The sequence below is a fragment of the Octopus bimaculoides genome, chromosome 2 (assembly GCF_001194135.2).
Source record: "Octopus bimaculoides isolate UCB-OBI-ISO-001 chromosome 2, ASM119413v2, whole genome shotgun sequence".
NCBI classification, from domain to species: domain Eukaryota; kingdom Metazoa; phylum Mollusca; class Cephalopoda; order Octopoda; family Octopodidae; genus Octopus; species Octopus bimaculoides.
In genome coordinates, this window is record NC_068982.1 from 161,970,483 (window position 1) to 161,987,835 (window position 17,353).

The 17,353-nt window shown below is 35.1% G+C and overlaps 1 protein-coding gene across 7 annotated transcripts in view; it reads left to right on the forward strand.

Moving 5' to 3' along the window:
• Positions 1-17,353, forward strand: part of LOC106875262 (kalirin) — a 551,716-nt gene that overhangs the window by 231,512 nt on the left and 302,851 nt on the right. For all 7 annotated transcript variants that reach the window (XM_052965684.1, XM_052965687.1, XM_052965686.1 and 4 more), the window contains one exon: positions 4,012-4,070. In XM_052965684.1, the coding sequence (XP_052821644.1) occupies positions 4,012-4,070 (59 nt within the window). The remainder of the gene's footprint in view (positions 1-4,011; positions 4,071-17,353) is intronic.

Genomic DNA, 17,353 nt, shown 5'->3' on the forward strand with positions numbered 1-17,353 from the left:
ACTCAGTATCTCAGTCATACTAAATTATGTAGTCTGCTCTGAGACCACCACACTCCTTGGCACAAAGGTTAATTGTATACAGAACTGCATAGTAGTCAAGATGTATGATTACAGGCTGTTTTAGTTACCACAGATGGAGACTGGCTAATTGTTTAAGGATTCATTATAAGTAGTCGTTGGATTTTATTGAGGCAACTTGATTTAGTGTTGTTGTGTAGCAACTGGTCAGCTTTGGTTGAGCAAACTTATGCCAAACCTGAGCTAACCCACCAAGCTGTTGTTTCAGGTACACTATGCTAAGGGCCAAATTACACATCTCTACAAGTATTGGCTAATTCTATGGTATGCAATGTGACAATATAAATATGTTATATTATCTCCCATAAAATACCGTACAGAGTAATCAGCATGGACGCCAACTTGTTTCTGTGTAATGTTGGTATGTGCAATTCAACTTCTCAGTATTCTAAATACCTTACTTATTCCACCACAACTTTTTATTGTAAATATTTACCTGCTACGGAACAGATTTTAAAATGTCAAGTGACTTTTGAATCTCTCTCCCTATGTCTTCTTTTTCTCACACATATACACTTTCAGACGTTCCTTTAATGTCTTGATCATATGTAACACATAGTTATTCTGTTCATTATCGTTGTCTTCATTATCATCATCATCGTTTTATGTCAATGTTCCATGCTGGCAGACATCTATACTTAATGTGAAGTGCCCTGAAACTTGTGTCAACACAAATACCTCACAAAGATGCCTGTATCATTACTGTGTGTGTGTGTATATATATCAATCATCATCATCATCATTGTTTAACGATGATGATGATGTATATATATATATATAGGTACACGCATGGCTGCATGTTAAGAAATTGCTTCCCAACCATATGGTTCTGGATTCAATTTCTGCAAGTGTCTTCTTCCATAACTTCAGGCTAACAGAAATCTTGTGAGTGGATGGGGTAGACAGAAACTGAAAGAAGCCTGTCATATGTGTGTATCTTTGTTTTATGTTTATCCCCAACCACTGCTTGACAACAGGTGCTAGTTTGTTAACAGTCCTGTGACTTGGTTGATCAGCAAAAAGAGACCAATCAATGTCTTCAACTAAACCCTTCAAGACAGTGCCCTAGCATGACCACAGTCCAATGACAGAAATAAGTAAAAGATAAAAGATTTGTGCATATGTTGTGTGTTTATATATATATGCATATATAGTTATTTTGGTATATCTGTGACTCATTGACTGCATTTATGTAAGAGATGAATAAATTCTAATGGATTTGTATTTACTAGATATATTTTTGACATTGTGACCATTGTATTACTTGAAATAACATTCTTCTAATCTAGAATTATTTAAGATATTTTTCTTTTTTTGTTATTCAAATTAAGTATTATATTGTGTGTGTGTACACACACAAATATATAAATGTATGTATGTAAGTATATAAGTATGTATGAAGAGTTGAAATCCAAGTGATCCACGCCCACAACTTCACCTACTGCTAGCTGCTATTCCTACCAACATCATAGTCTTAACTGCTGTTGGTCTCGGAATAACTGGAAATAGTTAATATGAAGTTGCATAATGCCTGGCAGTTATCCAGAATCACCTGAAAGCACAGTGAAACATGTGACTTGCATGTTTATTAAATGAGCTGTAAGATAGCAGAACTGGAGCCTTATAATGTGAACTGTTTTATTGAGTAACTTTGCTCTTAATATATGCAATAATAGACATAAGATAATCATGATGATTATTTGAGCTTAGGAAGTTCTCTGTTGTAGAAATCCCTTCCCCTCAGATATTGCCATATTATTAAACAGTGGCTATCTTTGTTTATAAATAAGTTTTGGGAATTGTTTTAGGAAGTTTTATGAGGTTTTGTTTTAATCCTTTCATTAAAATTAAATTAAAGCTATAACTGCTCCAGGGAGCAGAACCAGAGACCATGGGTCTGCTCTTTGGCATTCTTACAGCTACTATGATAGCTTTTGTTCCTTTGAACTAGCAATTCTACTCTAGACCCATCCCAGTGCACTTGTCTTTTCTCTTAGTCATTTCAAATGTGCCTACCCAATACACTCCAAAGTAAACACTTGCCTACAATTTGTGATTGACAGAAGTTCAAGCTTAACATCAAACCCCATAGATCTCACCACACATATGCACCTTCGTTGTTTCCTCTAAATAAATAAATAAATAATAATGATGATAGTTTCAAATTTTGACACAAGGCCAGCACAAGTTGATTTCATTGACCCCAGTACACAACTAATACTTATTTTATTGATCCCAAAAGGATGAAATTCAACCTTCACAGAATTTGATCTCAGAATGTAAAAACGGATGAAATGCTGCTACAAACTCTGAAAATTTTGAGGAGAGGGATCTAGTCAATTGCACTAAACCCCCATGCCCTGCTATAGTGGTACCTATTTTATCGACCCTGAAAGGGTGAAAAGCAAACTTGATCTTAGTGGGGTTTGAATGCAGAAAGTAAAACCAGAAGAAATGCTGCTAATCATTTCATCTGATGTGTTCTCAATTCTACCAACTTGACAATAATAATAATGATAATAATGGTAACAGTATCAAAAGTAATAATAAGGTGTACACACATGCACACACACACAATCAAGTAATTTTTCAATGATTTCTAATAAATATATTTGAGATTATAATTTGAACATAATGTATTGTCTAGTTGATGGTCCTATCTTGTCTGACACAGTATCAGATGTATATAAACACATATCTCTCAGCACACACACACATGCAGGTCTGTCTATTTTTTGGATTTTATGAATATATTAGAGACATTAGAGAAAGTAATAATTGTTTTAACTGGTTGACATAATCTACGTAATTAACTCGTATAAAAAAAAAACGAAAAAAAAAAAACAAAGGAAAAGAAAAAGTAAAAAGTTGAAATCAAAAGTAATTTCTGAATAATTCTTGTTGGGAAGGTGGGGGTGAGAGAAATCACAGGGTGACTATAGGGGAAATGCTTTTATTACTTTCCTTTAATGTATTCTGTGTGTGTTTTAATTGTGTGATATAAAACTGTAGCTAGTTAGTTAAAATTGTTAATTTAAACACTGATGAGGAATAATAAAATAAAAAGAAAAAGAAATATTGTACAATACTGGCAAGTGACTGTTGCTGTTGAAGGCAGGCTAGTCGTTTTTTTCTCTTTTTTTTTGTTTGTTTTTTTTTTTTTACTTACACTGAAACTCGCCTGTCAGCTGCTTCTAGCTACTAACACATGCTACAGTAGTTGATATTACCATATCAACTATGGAGCTGTAAGCATGCTTCTCTACTAGCTCCAGCTCCATCTCCAGCTATTAATTTTCGTACTCTCACAACAAGCAGCTCCTTGCATTTTTAAGCCCCAACCAGCTTTTGACCACATTCACTTCATTTTATTGGGGTAACTATGTAATATGTTTTAATAATAGCTTTAATGTGTAGCTCCTCAGTGTTTTGTGTGTCAGCTCAGATGATTGCCGGCCAACATTTACGCTGAAAAGAATGATGTGCATTGGGATTGTAGTTTGTTTTGTCGCTCGACAACAGGTGATTCTGGCTGATGAGCAAACTTCACTTCGTACAACTTACATGACATGAAAACAGGAGGAAAATGGCCATCAGAAAAGAAACCTTCAGACTGTTTATAAAAAACTTTTTATGGGATTATATTACCTGACAGCTAAGAGTGAATAATTTCTATATTTACCTGTAAAGTTCTCTGTGAATTATCTATGTTGTTCTTGTTAGCCATGAGATATTTGTGAAAGCCACCAGCACCATGCCGACAAGACCACACAAATCATTTAAAAAATCATTCCGGAATTTACAAACCAAAGGCATTCTTTCATTTGTACTATCAGCTGTCTATGTGCTCATTAAAGTCATGTTTATCATTGCTATGTTTTTCTGTGCAAAATTCCTGCACTATGGTGAGAAACTCATTCGTTTTTTATTTAGTGGTTTTGGAATGGATCCAGAAAAAGTCAACCCAAATTCTGATTATTGTCATATAGAAGGTAAGTACATATTTCTTCTATTGTTTGTATTGGAATTTCTGTTTGGTGCTCTGACTGGAGGGGTTATCATGCAAAAATATCTCACACCCTTCAGTTTGCTATAAACTTCTTTAACTCTACCGTTTGTTTTTAGCAGTTATTAACTGAAAATTTTCAGATTGTACATTATATTGAATTTATTTTATTCTTGAAAATAGGGAAAAAAATGAGAACATTGTTTAATTTTCTTTTTTCCTTTCTTTTTCCTTTTTCTCTTTTTGTTTTCGTTTTCTCCATGTTTTCTCCTCCCACTTTCCTCCTTGTATGATGCAGTGATGCTGTCACATGCTGAACATTGCAAACTTACATCTATTGATCTAAAACAATTACGATGTGGGTGTATACATATATACTAAACTACTAGCTATCTCAAAAAATCAGGCAATATATTAACTATTTGACAATTAAACTACCTGGAATTATATTTACTGATTACTGTCATATTTATTGTTGATCTTTAAATCAGTTAGAGTTATAGTTCCTGTTTGATAATGAAACTACTCAGTGTTATTGTATTTGCTGTTTGACTTAACTGCCTAGTGTTATCTTTACTGTCTGATAATGAAACTACCTAATATTGTTGTACTTTCTGTTTGACAAACTATCTAGTGTTGTATTTACTGTTAATGAAAACTATCCAGTATTATTGTATTTGCTGTTTCCTAATTAAGCTGCTCAGTATATATTAAACATTTTACATCAAACTTTATTTGGTGTTATAAATAAATAAACTTGTTAAAAACACATGCAACATTGTTAATGAGATATCACAATAATTTCTACCAGTTACTGGTATAATTTAGTTACTTTGTTGGATGGCAGAGTGGACTCTGTCAGATTGGACTATTTCTTTGAGACAATACTGTTTATCACTGAGTAAAATGGGTGTGGAATACTTTGAAATTCTCCCCTAAATTTTTGATTCAGTTTCTGGTAAATTACATATCCAGCCAGTTCAATATCCTCGTTGAATTAGATATCACTATTGACAAGACAAAACAACAATCTTTTTTTTTAACATTTGTTTGTGCTGCTGTATAGTGTTTCTAACAAATAATTTATATTCTTCAGAAAATAACAAAGTTATTTCTAAATGTTATGTCAACTTAACCGTAGGGAAAGATAGCCTTTTAGTTGCTGTTTGTATTGTGTGTGTGCGTGTAAAATAAAATGATTATACAAGACAATAAATATGGGCCGAGTGAATGAATGTTTTAGTTGTAAATCCAACAAGAGACATTAAAATTAATTTTATATTGTGAATCTCTGCATCTAGTCGAGTGGTTTTTAACCTTTAGTGATAGATAAATATAACATCCTGCTATAATGAACCAGTGTTTTGGAGATTTTGTGTTGATCACTACTTACTAAGTTTTTATGTGAAGTTTATCTTGTCAGAGAAGAGTTTTTTAGGTTTGTTTTTCAAAGGATGCTAGCTGTTATGACTATAATATTAAGTTAGGGGTTCAAACACTTAATTATACAGAAATAATCTTCACAAAAAACTCAAATTATAATATAGTTATTTCTTTGGGCTACACCCCTGCAGTTTTTTTATTTTTATTTCTCTGAAGTCTCTTTCTCTCTCTCTCTCTCTCTCTCTCTTACACACACACACACACACTCTTATGAGAGTGACCAGTGTGTATGAAATTGTTTACTTATCACTGTTAACTGATGTATTTCAGTACAATTATTTTATCAATATTTTTGTATATGCTGTTGCTTAACTTGGATTTTAAATGTCTCTCTATTATTATTATTATCCAAATTTTCTGGCAGAAACCAGTCAGAGAACTGTATAGATGTTTTTTTTTCCCTTTTCTACATTCATTCCTTTATAAGCAAGTTGAGATATTGATTAATTGGCTGGTTGGTTGATTGGTTAGTTGGTTGTGTGGTTAATTGGTGCATTGATTAGTTGATTTAAAACAAAAACATTTCACCAGACACCGTTGTTATTTCTAACTGGACCATGCAGTAGTTCAACTTTCATACACAACCAGTTCTTCAAAAAAAGTTACGATACGCTCAGATTGTATTCAACTGTATTCTCATTTCATAACCAGTGTCATGCAAATGAAAGCAATCTCCAGTTATTGATCATCAGTGTCTTTGATCTAACACATACGCACACTTGTCCAAGTTATAGACTTTATCAGTTCAAATCAATGGTGGGGAGCTTCTATGTGGTTGCTTAACCTGCCAGAAAATGTACCAGGTCTCTATCAATACCACATCTTTCTTTTCCTTCCTTCCTCCTTCCTTTCTTTTTTCTTTCTTTCTTAGAGAACACATTGGATGCACAATTTCTAGAATAGAGGAAACAGTGAGGTTGGTCATGGCTTGAATGCCTTTAACTAGGTAAAATGTGGTTGGTTTGGATAATATTTTATTAAAGTCTAAATGACAGAAGAGTTGTAATTGAGATGAAAACAGTCTGGACTTTTATTTTCCTCTCCAGGATATCTGCTTACAATTTGATTGTTATCAAGTTCTTATTCTCCACCAATTTGCTACACATGTACATGCATAAATGGTTTAGTTGAATAGAACAAAGCATAATGTAGTTACCAATACTATAAACACTCACTCTAAATTGTGTGTGTGTGCACGCGCACGCACAGACACTCACACTTAGTTACATACACACATACACACTCAATCTAGAGAAATGAATTTAATATTAAAAAATATTTGTAATCTTATTGATGTTTTCTTGCATCAGCACAAAGCTACAGATTTATTGGCGATGAGAATAGTTGTCTATTATTCAAAATACTACAAGGCTCAACAGTCTGTTGTTGTTGACTGTCCTAACTGTACACTTCATGGATATTTTTTAAGGTAAAGGACATACATTGTAAAGGAGGGATTATTGTTGATTTAAGTGATACAAGCATATTATTGGTTATTCTTTTGTAATGAAAAGTAATTCATTCTGGTAAGATTTGAACTCAAAACATTGAAGGTGAACTCTGTATCCTATTTAGTGTTTCTGTTATATTGGTAGTGATGAAGATTGTTTCCCAGCCTTAAGACATGTTTTGGAATGGAAGATGTTCCATTCTAGTGAAATAACTGATGCTGATTCAATAGTCTGTAATTATTTCACTGCTGAAGATGGAAAGAAGAGTTACTAAATTATGCTCCAAAATGTATTTAATATAAATCTCTGCTATAATCATTTATTGTACAGTTATATAAATAATAATGATTTCTTCCATTAGTACAAGGCCCGTACATCGGCAGAAGTGGCATTATAGTTAATTCAATGAAACATTTTCCCCCAATATTTGATTAGTACTTTTATTGAACACTGAAGGATGACAGAAAAATCAATCATGACAGAGTTTGAACTCAGAATGTATAGGAACATAACTAAATACTGCAAAGAATTTTGTGTGGCACTCCACTTATCCTGCTAACTACTGTTATAATAAGAAGAGTAATTGTTAATAAAGTGGTAGGGCATACCTACTAAAAGCTAAGACTATCCCCCTAATCTACGATGTATCTATGAAGGAGCTTGACTAATTAACTGTGTATGAAGACTTGGAAACAGAGATTTCAGAATCTTTACAGTGCTTGTTGGTGTCATCTGGTGCAGTTAGAAGTTTATTAAAAATATTGTGAGAAACAGATTGTTCTTATCACTATTGCTCACATCCTTTCTGGAATATTGTTTACTTGATAACCCACTGAAACGACACAATGTAGATTACACTATATATTACTTTGTTGATATATAAATGTGTGTGTGTGGATGATAGGCACATGCATGGCTGTGTGGTTGAGTTCACCTCATAACCACATAATTTTGGGTTCTGCCTTACTGCATGCTGCTTCAACTAGGTATTTTCTACTATAGCTCCAGGTCAACTAGTACCTCGTGAGTGAATTTCATAGACAGAAACTGTAAGAAACCTCATGCGTCTTAGTGTGTGGGAATGGGGATGACAGGTACAGATGTGCTCATGCATAAGAATGTCCATGTTTCATGCTTGTTATCACTTCAGTGAAGTGATATTGATGTTGATATTCTTTGTTGACATTATGACCAATCTCTCTACTCTTTTGAAGACCTGTGTAATATGCAAGAAAATATTGTACTTGAAAAAAAGGTATGGGTTGGTGACAGGAAGAGCATCTGGTCATAAAAATAATGCCTCAAATGACTCTTGCCTAAAGTCTTGCCCATGTGGATAAATGAGTGTTAAACAAATGAACACACACACACACACACACACAGTGATATGTAATGAGTTATTGTTCGTACTAATGGAAAAATTTATTGGATAAACAATCTTTTGTTTTCTTGTTACCCCTCTATTTCAAACAGTGTATACTGTTTGTCATAAGAACTTGAACTCACAAACCTTTATTTCATTCACAATTCTAGTGTTCTTATCCACTGTGTGTTAACTATATTGAATTGAACCCAGCACAAGAATTATTGGTCAGAGTTCTTAGTAGTATCCATCCATCCATCCATCTTCTCTGCACACTATTCTTAATAGATATTGGGATTGAGTCCTCAAACACCTCCACCATAGGGTTCTATCAGAAGCAACTGTCATTAGATTTTCCAGCTGAATTCCCAAATGTGACTGAGACTATGACATATTATCCAATCATTTTGTTCTTGGTCTACCCTTAGGTTTCTTGCTGGTTGGTTTGGACTGAAGAATCCATCTTATGAGTCTTTCTTGTGACATTCTGATCACATGTCCCTTCTACTGGAGCTGTGACCTTTCAGTGTGAAGAAGTGGTGATTCAAACTGGGGAGACCCCCACTCTTCAAGCTAAGCATCCTGTTGAGTAATATTACTCCAGAGATTTTTCAGAGAAACCCTATTCTTGATTGCACTCTTTCAGCAATTAACCAACATTTACAACCATCCTTTATATTTCCTTCTTTCTATAGCGATTCTAATGTGTGTTATTCTCAATATATTATTTCATTTTGGAATATAATTTCTATTCTCACATCGTGCACGTTCTATCATTCCTGACATTATTGTTTCATATTTGAGTTGAGACTTTTGTTTTGCTAGTCAGACTGGCCAACAATTGTGTTCATTCACAAGGATAATGTCACAATAAAACTAGAATCCTTTGTGATTCTTAGAAGATATTATTCTAAAGGCCTACCTGAGATGATATAACATATGTGATCAACATAACACCACAGTGGTGTTCAGATTTATCACTGCATTCTGCAGAATCTACTGTTATACTGTTTTATTGTAGAAGTCAAGTTGAGAAGATAAAATATAATTTATAGTCAGTGTAATATCACAGCTGTGTTAAAAAATGTGGAATCACTGTTTCACTGCATTTTTATTTGAGAAGATACAACATATTATTGGTCAATATAACATAGAAACAATGTTTCAAAGTAAATTCCATATTATTGCACTCTCACCCAATTATGATAGTCCTTATAACAGGAAAACAGGAAAATAACTAAATATTAGAATCACAGACAACTCAAAAGTTTCTTAAAGACTCTAAATTGGAATTGTTATAAACTTACAGCTGGATCACATGTCTAGTACTAATTTATGATTAAATATCAAACAATTAACTGATTCATTTCTGTTTAATAATGGCAGTGGAGTAGTACATCTTGACAATAAAAAAGATACTGCATAGTGTTGCTGTAGATGGGAAACACCATAAACTTCCTCTGAGGAACCAAATTGTTAGCACTTTTTGACTAATGTCTTGTCTACAGTAAGTATGATCCCCCCCACCCCCACCCAATGTGATAAAAAAATATTGATCATGATACAGCTACTTGACTGTAAAAAAAAAATTAAGTCGGAGAGGTTCTGGTGCAAGATTTCATTGCATAAATGTGAAATAGTACACTTGGTCTCTATATGTCAGTTTTGCTGTGTGTCATTAATTTAGGGAGGGAGTCAAGTACATGATTAGTCTTTATTTAAATGGCATCTGCAGAAATGCAAGACAAATTTGACAACTGAAAGGTTTGAAAAAAAAAACGTCGAAGTGTGAAACTAAATGCTCAGGCTCTGTGATTTCTGTAATGCACTTCAGTAGACTCTGTAGAGGGATTTGTGATAGACAGGGTATACAACCATAGAACCCACATGTTAAAATGGATCATACAAATGGGACATGGACTCCAAGCTGCAGTGCAGTCTACTTGTCCGGGGAGTAGTAACTCCATGTTAGAACTGATATAGAATAAAGGGGCTCTTCAATATTTTTTATGGTGGCATTATAAAACACAACCAGCCCACACTGTAAGGCCTACACATCACCAAAGTTGGCTAATTTTCACTATTGTTGATATATGCAAGATAATGCAAACTGTGACAGCCCATCAAACTCATGACATCATGGATAAAAAGATATAAAATGATAATGATGATAGTGATTTCTAACAGCAGATGGACACAAATTTGGAGAAGGATTTCATTGATATCATTTAGTTTATGTATTGGTCATTTGCGGAAATTTAATGTCCATGGTGTTTATGAGTGGTCCCTAAGACTGGTGGTGGTGGAATGTAAACTACAATTCCTTGAGTTACTACATCAAGATTTGGTGTGAATATGTGCAGTAGGGTGGAATCTGCTAAAGGTACTGGATTAAACCCAGAACCGTGTGATTGCAAAGGAAACTTGTTAACACTTGGTCATGCCAACACCCATATGTTATTGTCTTCAGAAGGAAGATAAAATCAATCTTGGTAAGATTTGAATCAGAATATAAAAAGTTATTACTAAATATTACAAGTCATTTTGTCTAATACCCTACAAAGACAATAATGATCCTGATAATAAAAATATTTAGCATTATCTTGAATATTTCTAGTTAATCTATAACTAAAATACAATAGTAGTAGTAGCAGTAGTAGTAGTAGGTGCCCCAAGTATTTACATGAATTGTCATCATTCAGATAGGTCAGTATAGTAGGCTGTACTGTATTACTTCTCAAACACCCAATTCAAGATGACCCTGCAGCAGTCAACCCTGCTTTTCATTCTTTCGTGGATCATTAAGATATTGAAGAAATATGAAAGACTGGCTTGTGAAATTCATTTGTAGTCTTTCTCTCTTCTTGCACCAAGTAACCAAACCAGTATAAACTGTAGGGGTAGGGTAGAAATGATTTGATATAATATTTCAGTTTTCAGATAATGGTTACTACAAGGAATGATTGTCCCCATATTGTTGGTTTTACCTATTTATTCTTTATTTTTTCTACCAATTTCAATTTGGGCTAATTACACATTAATTATGAATCTGTGGTTGGTACAGCTGGTGTGGAAGTGTGTGTACCTGTTGCTGTGCATTGCTTGGCTGTGTGTGTGTGTAGGCTTGGTAGTACATATGTCAGTGTGTATATATCTGTCAGTGTCTCTATGTAAGTAGGGACCTGTCATTGGTTGGGTGTATCTGTTGGAATGTTTATAACTGTTCTTACCATACCACTATAGGTAGTTGCCTTTTAAGTTATTTAATTATATTCCACTGACCAGTTTCAATTTGACATAGATTGCTCATATCTCTGTATCATGTATTTTATACTCTCTTTCTCTCTCTCTCTCTCTCTCTCTCTCTCTCTCTCTCTCTCTCTCTCTCTCTCTCTCTCTCTCTCTCTCTCTCTCTCTCTCTCTCTCCCTCTCTTTCTCTCTCTATCCCTCCCCCTCTTATGAAATGTAAGGGCTAATCACCTGTTGATGAATACCTGTACATAAAAAATACATATTCATTCTTGGTTTACTTATAAATATCAGTTGTCTTCCTTCTCAACATTCTCATCATCTAGTATTTCTTTGAACCTACCTCTGACTGAGGGAGCATTCGGCTTCCATGCTTTCTTTAGCCAGAGTCTTGGGTTTCTTGCTCCATCTAGCCCTTAATCTGATATTACTACATTATGTCTAGTGGCACAGTCTTTGCTAGGGAAAGACTTAGCATTCACAACCATCTATCGATCCTTATTTCTTTGCGATTATGAAGTCTGTTGAGATTGCTTATTCACTTCAGTGGTAGATAAGCATGTACATTGAAGTAACTATCCTGTTGTTGTCTAACATGTCAATCAGAATTACTATTTGTGATAATGAGATTACAGTTATCTGTGATTTAGAGAGTCTTCAAAAAGGGCTTCACAAAAACGATCCTTCTATTTCTATCAGTCTTGTTTGAGTGCTTATGCAGAAATCACTTTTACTGTTGTGTTGTCTCTATGACCAATTTAATCTTAATTATGACAGGCATCATATAGCCCTACTACTTTAATTACTTTATCTATCCATTTCTCTGAAAACAACATAGCTCTTCACCAACCTTAGCACTGCTACCCATCCAGAAGAATTTGTACATGCTCTTTGCCTATGAGGAGTCAGACTGAGGTTCCCACTTTGACACATGTTGTGGCCTCTACTCCAACATCTTTACAATCTTGTGCAAACTTTCATCATTTCTACATTCATAACAGTTCTGAAGTGTTGCATTTTGAGAGAGTAGAGTTTTTCTGTTAGTTTTGGAGCTGTTTAATATCTATATTGTGCATATGAAAGGAAGAGTATAGGTGTGATTATTTGATGATGGTTGAGGGTTCCTCACACACAGTTAAATGCTACTATTTAGCCACTCCACTGTTGTGCATACAACTAATATAATAAGTGTGCACATGCACAAACTTGTTTCTGTTTACTAAATTCACTCACAAAGCCCTAGGTGTTACACATTGGAACTGAACTCAGAACCATGTGGTTGGGAAGTGAACTTCTTAACCACACAGTCATAACTGTGCCTCTTTGAGTGTGTAAAACATAGAATAATTTTCATCTCTTTGGTTATTGTTTAAACATTTTATAGAAAAAAAAGTTTTTAAAAATATTTTATTGTATATATATATAGTCCATCAATTATTCATTAACTCTGGATAAGTTACTAGTCAATCACAGATAAGTTTTACAAAACAGCCTGATACTTAAACAATTGGTTAAAAATGCATCAAGTAGTATTTCCCTAGCCACTGACAACACATAACATTTAGGATATGAGCTAATGAGTTCTAAATTTCAACATGAAATCTCATAAATTATGAACTGTCATCATTAATATATGGAATTTCAAAGTAGAATGTTTAAAACAGGTACCTTCTTCTTGTTATAAATTGTCTTGCCTTAGTAAATGAAATTGATTACCACTGTTAGAGATGTTGAGGTACAAGTGTTTTAACATTCCTTACATACTTCTTAAAGCTGTTTTATGCTAAAACTACCCAACATGTTGATAGTAGTTTGTAACCATCTTACATCCTCCTGCTCACAGAAGTCAGTGTGTGTATGTGTGGCAGCATTGAAGCAACTGTAATTGGTAAATCAGTCAGTAAAAATGCAGGTAGTAGCTAAGGTCAGTAGCAATATGTGTTGACATGTATTCCACCAATCAACTTGAGTAATTGAGTTGGTGGCTCTCTCAGGAGAATTATATACATTTTTTTTATTTTATAAAATCTTATCAACAGAGGATGAATTGTTTTTGTATTTTAAATAAGCAATTTGAAGATAAGCAAAATCTTTCATCATCTCCTGTAAACCTACTGTACTTACTCTTGGATATCAATTTCTAATTAGAAGTTATCTCTAATTAAGTCTGTAATGATTAGTTGTTGTATGTGTGGTCTTGGTGGGGGATAAAAAATTGGTTATATTTGTGGATTAGCTGTATTATTCAGAAATAGTACAATAAAACAACTGACTTGCTGGGAAGTACTTACAGAATTTAAAATTATGGGAAGCAGTAAGAAGTATTTAGTTTGTAGTAAATACTTTTACACTGATGATAATACAACGTTTATATGACACTTAGGGGTGTGGCTTAAAATGTTCTGCTCTAATTTTGTTTTAAAATAAAATGTAACATATGACAATTGGAATAACAATAATAGAAATGTTTCAAATGAAGTGGTTGTGTGAAAAGCATCAAGTTATTAATAAAAAACAAAAGAAATTATGCTACACCCAGTTTATATTTGAGCAGTTGATACTAAGAAAAGTATTTACTTCACTAACTAGCAAATGTCAACATTTTCAGAAACACTTAATTCAGGCTAGCATGTAAACCAAGCATGGGCAACCTTCTTTGAGAAGTGAGTTGCTTGAAACCTCACTCCTCATTAAGTGTGATACACTATGAAAAGAATTCAAAGTAATTTTTATTGGCATGCCATCCAAAAAGTTATGCGGGCTGCAGTGTGCCCATAACTGATATTAAACTATGAACATAGACTGTTCCCACCTCATTAGAATTTTTACACCATATTTCCCTGAATTTACACCAATTTTCTTCAATGAATTTTATATGAAAGGTAGACCCATGAAAGTTTGCAATATCAGGTTAATTTTGTAATGAACAGATCAAATAAACTTACAAAAGTATCCACTGCAAGATCAATGAAATGATTCTTGTATCTGAACTTTGTTAGTGACTGTCAATCTGTTGACTTCTGTGCCATCTGTGAAATTGGAACACTTATAGTGTGTGTGTGTGTGTGTGGATAGCTGGTTACTGGTTAAGAAGTGTGCTTCATAATCACAAAATCCCAGGTTCAATCCCACTGTATCGTAGCTTGAGCAACTATCAGTTGTCAAAAGTTTCAGGGTGACCCAACTTACGAATGAAATTAACTGGACAGAAACACTGTAGAAAACTGTCAGAGGGTTTGTTTCTGCACTTCAAATGTTTTGTCATGTCACACTATGTCGTGCTCTATCTGGCTGACTAAAGGCACTAATATGAATAGGCAGTTTCATCTGTTGATTAAACAACTGAATACAAGTCATTGAAACCAACAAATTTCCATTTACTGTGTGTGTGTGTGTGTGTCAAAAGATTTACATGGGTAATGCTAGGTGCTTTAGTAATTTCAGAGGTGTTTTTTTAAAATTTTTTTATGTCCAATACATATGTGTAACAAATATATAGATTTGTTTACTCTCTCTTTTTAAACCCATGTGTATGTATATATCATCATCGTTGTCGTCATTTAATATCCGCTTTCCATGCTGGCATGGGTTGGACGGTTTGACTGAGGACTGGCAAGCCAGGAGGCTGCACCAGGCTCCAATCTGATCTGGCAAGATTTCTACAGCTGAATGCTCTTCCTAATGCCAACCACTCCAAGAGTGTTGTGAGTGCTTATCACGTGTCACCGGCACGGGGGCCAGTCAGGTGGCATTTGCATTTACCATGCACAAATGGTGCCTTTTAAGTGCCACCAGCATGGGAGCCAGTGAGGTGGCACTGGCATCAGCCACGACAATGGTTTCACTTGACTCAACAGGTCTTCTCAAGCACAGCATATTGTCCGACAAGTGAAGGGTACTCTTAAATGGGCCGGTTATGCAACACTGGCATAGGCCACAGCAACAATCTCACTTGGCTTGCTGGGTCTTCTCAACCACAGCATATCTCGAAAGGTCTCGGTTGCTTGTCATTGCCTCTGTGAGGCCCAACATTCGAAGGTTGTGCTTCACCACCTCATCCCAGATCTTCCTGGGTCTACCTCTTCCACAGGTTCCCTCCACTGTTAGCGTGTAACACTTCTTAACACAGCTGTCTTCATCCATACATAACACATGACCCTACCTGCGCAGTCATCTCTTGCACACCGCATTTGTTGCTTCTTATGTTCAACTTTTCTCTCAGGGAGCTCACACTCTGTCATGTATGCACACTAACATTACACATCCAGTGGAATATACTAGCTTTATTTCTTTCAAGCCTACACCTTTCCTCAGCAGTCACGATCCATATTTCACTGCCATGTAGCATGGCTGTTTGTACACACGTGTCATACAGTCTACCTTTCACTCTAAGTGAGAGGCCGTTTGTTACCAGCAGAGGTAGGAGCTCTCTGAACTTTGCCCAGGCCATTCAGAGAGCTCCTACCTCTACTGGTAACAAAGGGCCTCTTGCTCATATAAATAATCAGAAGATGGATTTGGTATTAATCTTTATTTTGTACAATGCTCATTTCAACCCATCCTGCTGCTGTCCCTTATGAGTAGGACTTTGTTCAACATGTGGTGTTGCATCCATTTTGCAGTCGGGGTCTCATCAGGTACATTCCTACGTAAAGTCGAGTCTTGCTAAAGATTGTGAGTTTTGGCTGTCATGTTATATGCTCCTCTGGTTAGGGAATGAAACATTGCTACAATTTTCAATTACTATTATCTTTCTATTATAAGAATTGCAAAGACAAATAACTGTTGATTAAAAAAAAAAATTTAGTGAAAGTGAATGAACGGACAAGGATGGAATGAGTTACATTGGGTTTAGACAAAGGGATGATACTATAAAAAGGAAGGGGAAGCTATATGTGCAGGCTACAATGCCCATTGGGTGAACAGTTGTTTAGCTAGCTGGGTTAGGTTGGGATGCACATACACACATTCGCACATACATCTGCTTGTACATACATCCACGCAAGGGACATTGGCCCACCCACCCATATGGTCAATTTTGGCCACGACTGCAGTTTGTATAATTTATGGTTGGAAGATAACCTCACCAGAAGTCTGTCATCACAGTCACCTGAAGACTAGGGCTGCTTGCAGGCAGTCTGACTCGTTCCACATTTATATCACCAAGGGTGAATCACACAACCATATGTCTATATGTACATACACACATGCATGCATGCATACACTTATACATATACACATCCATATGTATATATCTACACAAACATATACACGTTCGCACCTACATACATCATCATCATCATCATCATCGTTTAACGTCTGCTTTCCATGCTAGCATGGGTTAGACGATTTGACTGAGGACTGGTGAAACCGGATGGCAACACCAGGCTCCAGTCTGATTTGGCAGAGTTTCTACAGCTGGATGCCCTTCCTAACGCCAACCACACACATACACGTGTACACACAGACACTCAGGTTTATGCATATACACACACACACGTGCATGTGCGTGCACACACACACACACACATGCACGTGCGTGCACACATACACAGTCCCACTCGTAAGGGACAGTAACAGCATAGGTTGAAATGGCCATTATATAAAACAAAGATTAATACTAAATCCATCTTCTGATTACTTAAGAAATTATTATTATTATCATCATTATTATTATTATTATCATTATCATTATATATATATATATATATATATATATAGAGAGAGAGAGAGAGAGAGAGAGAGAGAGAGAGAGAGAGAGAG